At 39.7% G+C, this 12,430-nt stretch overlaps 1 protein-coding gene across 2 annotated transcripts in view; it reads left to right on the top strand.

Moving 5' to 3' along the window:
• cemip (cell migration inducing hyaluronidase 1) overlaps window positions 1–12,430 on the top strand; it is a 208,124-nt gene that overhangs the window by 137,149 nt on the left and 58,545 nt on the right. For both annotated transcript variants that reach the window (XM_030127439.1, XM_030127447.1), the window contains exon 11: window positions 2,837–3,028. In XM_030127439.1, coding sequence (XP_029983299.1) covers window positions 2,837–3,028 — 192 coding nt within the window. The remainder of the gene's footprint in view (window positions 1–2,836; window positions 3,029–12,430) is intronic.

The following is a 12,430-nucleotide window of genomic DNA, read 5'->3' as shown; positions in this document are numbered from 1 at the left end:
ACGTTCAGAGGCTCCGTACTTACTGTGGAAACACTGTCATCTTCTACAACATTGATTCACCAGTAAACCCATGGAGTTGGATCAATGACAGTGGATGGAAACACTTGGTTTATGTTCTGTTAAAGATAGATTTTACAGAAAAAGTGACTTTTTCTTCAGTTTTCTCTGTTTTTGATATAATTACTATCAACTTTACTCTGAGCTTTTATGAACATCTACATGATCAGTAAAGTAAATGTAGGAAAATACCTGATTTTGACAGAAAAAACACAAAATGCAGAAGACAATATTACAATAAATGGTGATAAATGATTTAACCCCTAAAGACCCGGTGCTACTTTTGCACTGTAAGCCCGGATAAGTAGAGTTTACTCAAAAAATTTGAGACAAGTGATTGCACTTAAATGATTTGAGTAATGATCGACTAATCAATTGGTTTAAGTAGGTTCAACTTTAATGCCAAAAGTATTGAACTTAAACTATTAAGTAGAAAACACTGAAAGACAAATTATTTGTACTTTAAATCTGTTGTAAAATCAACCTCACTACCCAACCATTCAATTCAGCATTTTAAGTTACACTGACTAATTTTCTCAATTGCAGCCAGATGAATTTATCATTGTTTAAACAACTTTTTTTAAGATAATCAAAGTCAAAATCCTATTCCTGATCAAAATACTTATGAATTTATTCAACTTAATACATTGTAGCATGAATGGAAGGTAGCTCAACGTCATTTACCAGTACAGAAAGTGCTTTTAATTTGACAAGACATTAAGATTTCCATTGTACAATAGTAGTTTTAGATGAACAGTAAAGCCATTGTTCTTCCTATGGCTCTCACTCATGGTGCAGCTCTACAAAAATACAAAAACAAACACAAAAAGGCCAATAAACACTGCCATACACACATTAAATCCAAATTAACACTAACACCACAACCCTGCTGAGCCCCTGCACATAAAAATAACACATTTTCAACAACATGCTCAATACCCACAATGCAATGCAAAGATAAAAAGGTGTGGTCATGACTAAAACTTAGTGATTTAATTCCATTCAACTTAAACTTTTTCGTATTTTCAACTATGTCTACAAATTAGTAGAATATACTTAACATTTTATTGTAACATCATAAAACTTAAATCATTTAAGTGCATTGTAATTAAAGCATTTTAGTAAATACAAATTCCGGGTTTACAGTGTGTAGCAGATCTCAAATGATTTTTTTCTCTCTATTTAATGTTTCTTAAGTGATTTATCATCATTTATTCTAATGTTATCCTCTGTATTTTGCTTTTTTTTTTTAAGTGTATATCAGGTATTTTCCTATATTTAATTCACTGATAATCTAAATGTTCATTAAAACTCAGATTAAAGTTGAAGGTTATTATATCAGAAACAGCAATAACTGAGGAAAAAGTGACTTTTTCAGCAAAGATACCAATAACTGAATGTAAAAACAAGTGTGTCCATCCACTGTCATTGATCCAACTCCATGGGTTTTACTGGTGAATCAGTATTGTAGAAGATGACGGTGTTTCCACGGTAACTACAGAGCCTCTGAATGTTCAAATGGGTCATATCTGATGACCATGAAATGATGACAAAATGCATTTTACACCAATTATTTACATGTATTGATAGGATGAGTGGATCAACAAGTATTAAACGGTTTAGATCGGTAAATGATTTTGATCACTGTTGGATGTTTGGGTCTTTATGGGTTAAGGAAGGTTAAATATAGAGAAAAATTCATTTGGGAACTGACAAAGTAACACTGGGTCCTTATGGGTTAAACCAATCCAGTGTGAATAGATGTTTATTCTCCATGAATTCTAGACACAAAGTAAATGTAAAAATGGAGTCAGTTTCAGGGTTTAGATGCACTGATATTTTTTTTTTTTTGGTATTTGACTAAAACCAGTGAGTTTTTTTCATATTTTCTGAGGTTAAACCAATTAGAGAACTGAAAAGATGCTGTTGAGTAAATCATGCATCTGTTCATGTACTTGTTAAATATGTGAATCCAAACTGATCCTAAATGACATATTTATCTGTATGAGTGTCTTGGTGGGTTCTTTAAACAGCTCTGTTCAGTCTACATTCATGTTGGATGAAGAATCATGGATCCAACAGCAGATACATGTGGGTTTTTACATCACTCTGCCTGTAAAATTGATGAGGTTTTCAGTCATTAAAATAACACATTAATCATTATTTAACAGTTTAACGTCTAGATGCAGTAGATGCTCATTTATCTCACAGACAGAACAAACCAACAACATCTTCTACTTTATCAAAAAGAGAAATTAAAGAACTAATACATGACTGAACAGAGGAAGTTTGGAACTTTAATATGCTGTAATGAGAGGACAGTGCTTCCATGTATTGTCTGGAACTGGAATAAAAACCTCTGATCTTGATATTTGTTGAAGTTTCGTTAGCAGCCTGTAAGAAAACACTCACAAGAAAATGGTACAAAGCAGCAAAAAACTGAGTGAGATATATGTAATGGAATCGTTGACCTAGAAGATAAGGCCTCAAGAAGAACAATGCTGAGAAAAGTGGGAAAAATGGTCTGTTTATACAACGGCAGGATAAGGATGATCTTATTGATAACAACACTGGAGCAAACTGTAGAGACATGGCAACCCACTATGTTCTTTTTCTTTTGAGGTTTGTATTTCTTTAGTTTTTTGTCTTCCTTCTGTATGTCCATATCTGCTACATGTTCTTAAAAAAGAAAAGAGAAAAAGAAAGTGTTTAAAAAAAAACCAAATCTCTGATCTGTGAACTGTGTGGTTTTAAGTGTACGCCGGTGTTCCCCTTCCAGTCCGTCCACAGGCGTCCATCTCAGTGGACACGTGGTCCAACAGCAGCATCCTGGACCTGGCTGACCCACCAGAGGGCTGGAGGCCTGGGGACCGGGTGGTGGTGGCCAGTACTGACTATTCCATGTACCAGGCGGAGGAGTTCACCCTGCTGCCCTGCCCCACCTGTACAGCCAACCAGGTCAAAGTGGAAGGTGAGGACGGGTCACTGCTGTGTGTGTGTGTGGGGGGTGTCTGGAGCTGCTACAGTAGAACCACAACATGGTTCAGTAAGTTGTATGACTGTAATTTCCCAATTCAGATTGTTTGGTGAAATATGGTTTTTGTGCAAAGGTGTTCACATTATAATTGATATAAAGACAGTTCAACCACAGGACATAGACAGATCCACCATACGTCATAGACAGGTCCACCACAGGCCATAGAGAGACACCATCACAGGTCATAGACAGATCCACCACAGGTCACAGACATGTCCACCACAGGTTATAGACAGGTCCACCACATCATAGATAGATTCACCACAGGTCATAGACAAATCCACCACAGGTCATAGACAGGTCCACCACAGGTCACAGACATGTCCACCACAGGTTATAGACAGGTCTACCACATGTCATAGACAGATTCACCACAGGTCATAGACAGGTCCACCACATCATAGATAGATTCACCACAGGTCATAGACATTTCCACCACAGGTTATAGACAGATCCACCACAGGTCATAGACATGTCAACCACAGGTTATAGACAGGTCCACCACAGGTCATAGACAAGTCCACCACAGGTCATAGACAGGTCCACCATAGGTCATAGTCTGATCCACCACAGGTCATAAACAGACCCACTGCAGGTCATAGATAGGTCCACCATAGGTCGTAGTCTGGTCCACCACAGGTCGTAGTCTGGTCCACCACAGGTCATAGACAGACCCACCACAGGTCATAGATAGGTCCACCATAGGTCGTAGTCTGGTCCACCACAGGTGACAGACAGACCCACCACAGGTCATAGTCATATTATGTGTCAAAATGCAGGAAAAGCAGTAATGTCCAGATGCTGAAGTATCTGTCATCCATTTCCTCCCACCTCTGACTGAAATGGCAGCTTTTTAGTAAAATCCGCTGAAGTATGAAAGCGTGAGCGGCTTTCCCTCAGAATTGACCACAGGATGGAAAACAGGATCATGCGCTGGCGTCCACAAAACTCTGCCTCTGATACTGGAACCAAGCATCACTTCATGGAACGTCTGTGGTTTAGTCCTGAGGGATGCAACAGGGTTTGAAAAGCTTTGGTCAGAACTCGCTCTAATCCTAAAAACAGCCTGAAGCTCCAGCGCCAACGTCTACAGGAGGCACTGTGGAATAAACGGTTAAACTGTGAAGAGATTCAACCAGACCACTGGGCTTCTGTTGGATTTCTGCCTTGTGAATATGGACGAGTCTTTAAATACATGTTCCCTTCTCATCTCCAGGAATTATTCATGCATATATAAAAATGCTCATATCTGTGCAGCTCATTGAATGCTGTCGGTATCAGCCGCTCAGGAGCTGTAGTTGGACGAATATAATCTACTACCAGAACCTCTCAGATGCAGGTTTTATCAAATCTGACGTTTCCCCTAGAACTTCAGAGCATCTCGGTTGCTATCGCCGTGGTGATGCCTGTCAGGACTCATCACATCAGGGTATTGTTTTCACCCATGTCCATCTGGAACCGGGATTCATTTAGGTATAGAACGGATAAAACACAGTCTGAACATCGCCTGTTCATTAAAGTTACACTGTTCATTAGATTTTCTCTGAATACCGCTGATGTCTACCGGGATGAGGGCAACTCTTTCCATCGCACACAGTGTCAGGATTGCATTCCTGTAGCAACTAATAACCTCATACATGCCAATAATGTTATAATTTTGGCCAGACCTAGTGCTACTTTTGTGGCACTTCCAAAACATTTAACCTTTTAAAGTGTTTTATCACCATTTATTATAATATTATCCTCTTTATTTTTGCACTTTTTCAGTGCAAATCAGGTATTTTCCTATATTTAATTCACTGATCATGTAGATGTTCATAAAAGCTCAGATTAAAATTGAGGTTTTTTATATCAGAAACAGAGAAAACTGAAGAAAAAGTGACTTTTTCAGCTGAGATTTCAATAACTGAACAAGTGAACAAAACAAGTGTGTCCATCCACTGTCATTGATCTAACTCCATGGGTTTTACTGGTGAATCAATGTTGTAGAAGATGGCGGTGTTTCCACAGTAACTGTAACCTCTCAACGTCCAAATGGGTCATATCTGATGACCATGAAAAGTAGATTCAAAGTAAAACATTTTAGATCAGTAGATGCTTTTAGTCGACAGTGGATATTTGGGTCTTTATGGGTTAAATGGAATAAAGACAATAACATAACATTTTGACATTAAGTATTTAAGTTATTACATTATAGTTTTGCATTATTGGTCTAGCATTGGACAAATATTTTCTTACAGTTTCCGTGCAGTTTGCACATCAAAAATGGGTACAGTGGATGGAATAGTCGTCATATTGGGAAATGCAGGTCAATGGTCGGCGTGTGGACCACATCTGGCCCACAGAATCTAAATAAAATGAGCAAAATATGAGGAAAAAATGTGTCGTGGTGATGAGGAGCTGCAGATCTATTCCAAAACCAATCATCATTAACCCACTCTAGACTTCTTAAAGACAATGAATCCATCATCTGTCAGCTCAGTGTTAGAATCCGACACCTCATCGGGTCAAAACCAGTTCATCTGATCAGTATTTCTTACAAACCACCACATTCTGCCATTATATTTCTGAAATTACAAATCTCTGCTTCTGTGTCGGAGTTTGAGATGCATGGATTTGTGTGGCGCGTTCAAGTGTGGCTTGTAAACAATGCCATCGTCATGGTGCATTTATGTTCAGGTTGAAATGGCTCAAGTACCTCTGAGATAAAGTGGTTTCACTGCAGCATTTTTAATCATTAAATACTTCATGGAGTACATTTTGGTTGGTGTAAATATACTTTATAGATACTAACATCAGCACTAAACAAGTATTATACGTCAGAAAAATGTATAAGATTGTCTGGTCTAAGCTAGAGTTTATGGATTTATATTTAATCCTCAATTTGAATGCACCATGACGGTTGCAGAGTTTACAAGCCACACTTGAATGCACCACACAAATCCATGCGTCTCAAACTTAGAAATCTGTCATTCCAGAAATATAACAGCAGAATGCAGCGGTATGTCAGAAATTCAAATCAAATTTAACAGTTTTTTTTTTCTTATCACAACGTGGTGTTTCTGATACTAATACTAAAGAGGCAAAACAGGAACATTTCTTCTGTTTAATATTGGTTTGAGAGCTTAATGTGTTTTCTACTTCGTTCCAGGAGGATCAACAAAAATAGTAAAACGATAATAATTGTTGAGTTTTCCGCTGTTGTGACATTTCATCGTGGTTCGCAGCTGAGTTTTAAGGATGTCAACAGCAGATATGAAGGACTTCTGAGGCCAAACTGATGCATTAGAATTCAAGCAGCGATATTCACAGACATTTTCACTTTATTTGAGGGAATTTGAGTCTGGATTGAAGTAGAAAACCAGCGGCTGGACCTTTACCTTCACAGCATTTAAAACACAAGCCTCAGTGATTCACAAGGTGAGGAGTAAAAGGTGAGAGAAGAGGAAACAAGCTGCACTAATGAAAACCGACCACAGAGAAACAGCATCAGTCACACAGACGACCAAAACCATGTCCTTGAATCAATGCCTTCAAATGGCAATGAATTCTGCTGACCTTTAACACAGCGGCGGGATGTTTGTGACGGAGAAACAACAAACACTTTATCACCGTCTGGGTCAGGTTTGGGGAGGGGTTATGTTAAGGTAAACCCAGGTGAAACCGTTTTAGACAAACTCATGATTAACTCTACACAAGTGGTAATAGAATCGCACAATTACACACAAACCACTGCAATGACTTCCGTGAAACTTGGTTGAAGGTTAACACGAACTTAGGAAAGGTTGGAGGAGATCTGTGAAAAGGGGTGGAGCCTGTGGGGCCTTGGTGGAGGTGTGGTCAGGTGTGAGATGGAGCGTTTAACTCAGGGGTGTCAAACTCTTTTTAGTTCAGGGGCCACATTCAGCCCAATATGATCTCAAGTGGGCCGGACCTGTAAAATAATAACAGTGAAAAAAGTCAAATTAAATTAAGATAATGTTAACATCTACAAAAATCTGAATAATATGAACAACTGGAAACATCTTAAGAAAAACAAGTCAAATTTTAACAATATTATGCCTCAGATTATCAGTTTAGCATTTACACATGTGCACTACAACTTAGATTACAATTACAAATGCACAAAACATTTAATAACAGGCAGAATATTGGTGAAACTGCATTTGCTTATCTTAAGACATAGAAAATAACAGTTTTTTAATATAAACATTTTCATGTAATTTTACTTTTTTATACTAAAACAAAGATGAAGATTTGCTGTTTACATTATTTATAGGTTTAATATGATAGTATTTTACTGGTCTGTCCCACTTGATATCTAATTGGTCTGTATGTCGAATCTGAATTAAAATGATTTTGACATCCTCGATAGTTAATATCTTCAGTGTAATTTTTGTATTTCACAAATCCATCCTACGGACCAGATTAGATCCTTTAGCGGGCCAGATTTGGCCCCCGGGCCGCATGTTTAACACCTGTGGTTTAACTGTTGAATTTTATTAGCATTATTTAATAAGTGACATCACAGGTAAAGGAAGACTGACAAAAATAAATAGATAAATAAATGTGGTGGTATGTACACAATGTGGTGACCTCCAGGGTGGAATGATGAAGTGTCAGATGTCCACATAGAACCCACAGCCTGGTACCAAATAATAGATTGATCTGCATCAGAAATACCCAAAACTTTTCAGATTCAGATCTAAACAGAATTTGTCTGATGGCCAGGTTGGACTGAACTGTCCTGTAAATCAGTGTGTCATCAGCATAGCAGTGAAAAGTCACATTAGAAGCATTTAGATCAGGGGTGGGCCATTCATTTTCCTATGGGGCCACATGAGGAACTTTGACAGGTATTAAGGGCCAGATCAATCAAATCAATCAAAGCTCTGCTCAATATATATCTATAAAAACAGTAAATGCAGCAATACAATGATACAATGAAAATGTGGAGCACAGAATACAACTATTTATCTATAAATATATATTTCTGTAAACGGACAGAAAAAAAACAAGACAAATTGACTAAACCAACACACGTACAGCATCCTGATGTATACATTTCAATTTTATCTTGTTTACATAATCATCATTATTGTTTCATCTTTACTGCTCTTGTTTCATTTACGTCATTTTTCTCTTGTTTGATGTAATTTTGTACTTGTTGCGTCTTTGGTGTCTTTTTACTTTTGTGTCTTTTACGTCATCATCATCTCGTCGTGTCTTGTACTTGGTTTTTTTTGTCTTCTTCAATCCTGGTGTTTAAAGGATAAAGGGTGCATTGTTCAGGTCAGTCCCGTCAGTCATCAGCGCTCTGTTGATTTAATTGGCCTTCATCTTCGTCTTCCTGTCGCCACGGTGACAAAAAGTCAGCGGTAACGAGATGTGACATGTCTTCAGCCGATCTGGAAGGAGGACACACTGGGTTCAGATACTGACAGAAACTGAGCTAAGGTTACTGCGGTAAAAGACATGAACGTCCTGAAAGTGTCAAAGTCTGAAGGACGTTCAATCAAACTGAAACTGACATCAGACGAACGCCGTGTTGTCCTCTGTGACTCATTTTGTCCTTTGTTTCATATTTGTTTCATTGCATCTGTTGTGTGATATTTCAACGTGATATCATGGCTTGCGTAAATGTACACACCACTTTTAATTGATACACATTATAAGCTTTCCACGTGTATGTTCATGCCGCGTCAAATACCATTCACTGAGGGTTAGGGTTACGGTCAGGAGCGCTGCTACCAATTGTGGGCCCCGTGAAAGGTAAACATTGTGGACCCATCCATACATAATGTCACTTACGCTTGCATGAAACGAAACTGAAACTTAACATGCTTTCAACGTCCGACTCCCGACTTCTATCCCTCTCTTGTACAGCGGATCTTACATGAAATTTTCACTTGTAGCCTGTATCCACTCGACCCCCTCCACTGATCTATGGACCCCCCACAAATGCTGGGCCCCGTGAATTTGTCATGTTCACACACACACACACACACCCCCCATCAGTGCCCCAGGTTACAGTTATGTGAACCAGAAATCTTGGTGTAATTGACACACGATCAAATCAGGGTTCTTATGGAAAGTATGGAAAAGTATGGAATTTGATTTATAAATTTCCTGGTCTGGAAAAGTATGGAAAATGGAAACAAATGTATGGAAAAATATTGATGTTTCCGAGACTGTTTCCACTGTTCTATTTTCTAAAACATAAAATTATGAAAATCTAAAAAAAAGAAATGGATCGATCTGTTTTTTGTTTTTTTTTAAGGTGCTTGCTAGAGTAGCTAAAATGTTTGTGTGAGAGCACATACAGTAGGCGACATGTCCCAGAAAACATTTGGGCAGACTGACAAGTTGAATGTCCAGCCTTCTGCTCTTATCCTCCTCCAGCCCATCCTCCTCCAGCAGCAGTGAAACTTGACGACACCTGGGCGGGCCGCCCAGGTGTCGTCAAGTTTCACTGCTGCTTCGACGGACAGGTGATGTCCACACACTGTTGGTGAGCGAACTATCCAACATACCTGATTTGATCGTTGGCAGAACTCATAATAGGTAGATCTAAATTCTCTGACGACTGGCTCATAAATCCCAAATGTAAAGACTGGTTGGATTTTTTTTTGTTTTACCAAGACATCTGGAAATTAGGGTCTGGAAAAAGTTTGGAATTTTGAAATTTCAAATGTGTAGGAACCCTGTCAAATGGCATTGAATAACACGCGAAAGGTCAAAAATGCGTATGTAAAGCACCCCAAATGCCATAAGACATACAGCGCGATTTCATGCTATCAGTCTTGATATTTTCTGTCAAATAAATACAGCTCCGATGCATCAAAACTAAATCCTGTTTGGAGAATATGAGGAGTAGAAAGTACAGATATTAGTCTTAAAATGTACGAAAATACTCCTGTTACTGTGGTTGGTGAGTACTTCTACTGCAGTAATTGTACTCCATCAGGTTAAACCTCCGGATAAAGACATGTTCAGATGTCGTCCTGCTCTGTTTTGCTTCCTTTATTGATCGTCTCTAATGAAAACCCTCCTTCATCCTCTGGTCTTTCACTTTGCCTCCAGTCTAAATCCTCTGTCATCTCCTGTCACTCAGTTTTTTTCTGGACATAATCGTTTTTATTAATTTTTGCGGCTTCGACCCCGTCGCAGTGATCACATTTTATTCCCTGAGCTTGGGTTCCAACAGGACGTTTGTGTGGTTTTTGTGGACTGACAGAGGCCTCAGAGACACTGGGCTCCAGGCTGTTTATCACTGTGAGGCCAATAAACTGTGGCCAGGTTTTACATTCTGAACTGTTGACAGATCTAAATGGCATAAATGATGATGAGAGTAGAAACTAAAGGCTGTGGAGTGGATCGATGGCCTGAGGCGCCACTAGCACGTTTGGCTTCGTTCTATTTCTATCTGACATTTACTGAGTCGAACAGAACCGGCCCAGTTTGTGCCGAGAGATTAAAGTCTGGAAAACACCAACCCTCATCAGACGATTCATATTAAACCAATGAGCAAACAAGCAAATACACACATGGAGGTGGAGGTAGTGGTGAAGACAGGGCAGAAAAGGTAGAACCTCTGGTCCTCATCCTGGCCCCGGTCCGGGTCCCTCTCTAGACCCGGTCCTGGTCCCTCTCTAGACCCATTCTCATGCTATGATGTGATAAATCGCAGTAATGGGCAGAACTTCTGGCTTTGATCCCAGTTCTTTTTCTGGTCCAGTCCTGGTTCTGATCCTGGCACCAGTCCTGGTCCTAATTCTGGCTCCAGTCTTGGTCCCAGTCCTTGTTCCGGTCCCTCTCTAGACCTGTCCTCATAGTATGATGTGAAAAATCGCAGTAATGGGCAGAACCTCTGGCTTTGATCCTGATTCTTATCCTGGTCCAGTCCTGGTTCTAATCCTGGCCCCAGTCCTGGTCCTGATTCTGGCTCCAGTCCTGGTCCCAGTCTTGATCCTGGTCCCGGTCCTGGTCCCTCTCTAGACCCATCCTCATACTATGATGTGATCAATCGCAGTAATGGACAGAACCTCTGGCTTTGATCCTGATTCTTATCCTGGTCCAGTCCTGGTTCTAATCCTGGCACCAATCGTGGTCCTGATTCTGGCTCCAGTCCTGGTCCCAGTCCTGGTCCCGGTCCCTCTCTAGATCCATCCTCATAGTGTGATGTGAAAAATCACAGGAATGGACAGAACCTCTGGCTTTGATCCTAGTTCTTATCCTGGTCCAGTCCTGGTCCTGATCCTGACACCAGTCCTGGTCCTGATTCTGGCCCCAGTCCTGGTCCTTCTCTAAACCCATCCTCATGCTATGGTGTGATAAATCGCAGTAATGGGCAGACCGTCGGCGTAGAGCGTCCCTCCAGGCGTGAACTGGACTCCACAGGAAACCCAGACAGACGTGGTTCCATGAAGACACTGATTCATCATAATAATAAAACACTGTTGAACATCAGACTCAGAACTGACGTCCTTTAACCGAAGAGAAGAAACACTTTTATTTAACCCAGAGGAAAGTCTAGAGTCAAAACTCACTCAATGTTCAGTTTAGTTTATTTATTTCATTCATAAAAGAAAGACACAGAAAAAGAAACTGTGCTTCGACATGTCAGTAAATCGACCACATTATGAAAGAAAAGAAGCAGAAAAAACAAACTTAGATTTTTGCCTTTTTAACTAAATACTTAATCATTTCAAACAGAACTGTGAAATCGGCCTCTTTATACAGTAGCTGTCTCACTGCTGTAACTGCCCGTTCTTTGTCATTTTTCGCTTTTCACAGCCATTCTTCACTGTTGTTCACAGCCGTTCTTTGTTGTTTTTAGTTATTCTTAGCTGTTCTTCACTGTTCAAAATTTTCACAGCTGTTCTGTTTTTCTCTGTCCTTCATCATTGTTTACTGTTCTTCACTGTTCTTCACCGTTGCTCACGGCCGTTCTTCGTTGTTCTTAGCTGTTCTTCACCATTCTTCTACACTGTTCTTCACCATTCTGTTCTGTTCTTCTCTGTTCTTCGCCATTCTTCACTGTTCTCCACCGCTGGTCTTCTCCATTCTTAAAAATTTTCACTGCTGTTCTTTGTTGTTGCTCACAGCCATTCTTTGTTGTTCTTAGCTGTTCTTTACCATTTTTCTATATCGTTCTTTACCATTCTTCTCTGTTTTTCACTGGCGTTCTTTGTCGTTCTTCACCATTCCTCACTGCCGTTCTTCTCTCTTCTTCGTTGTTCTTCTCTGTTTCGTCGTTCTTCACCATTCTTCACTGCTGTTCTTCATTCTTCTTCACTGTTCTTCACCGTTCTTCTCTGCTCTTCACCATTCTTC

The sequence above is a fragment of the Sphaeramia orbicularis genome, chromosome 3 (assembly GCF_902148855.1).
Source record: "Sphaeramia orbicularis chromosome 3, fSphaOr1.1, whole genome shotgun sequence".
Classification (NCBI taxonomy): domain Eukaryota; kingdom Metazoa; phylum Chordata; class Actinopteri; order Kurtiformes; family Apogonidae; genus Sphaeramia; species Sphaeramia orbicularis.
Note: the sequence above shows the minus strand (reverse complement) of the source record. Positions and strands in the feature narration are given on the sequence as shown.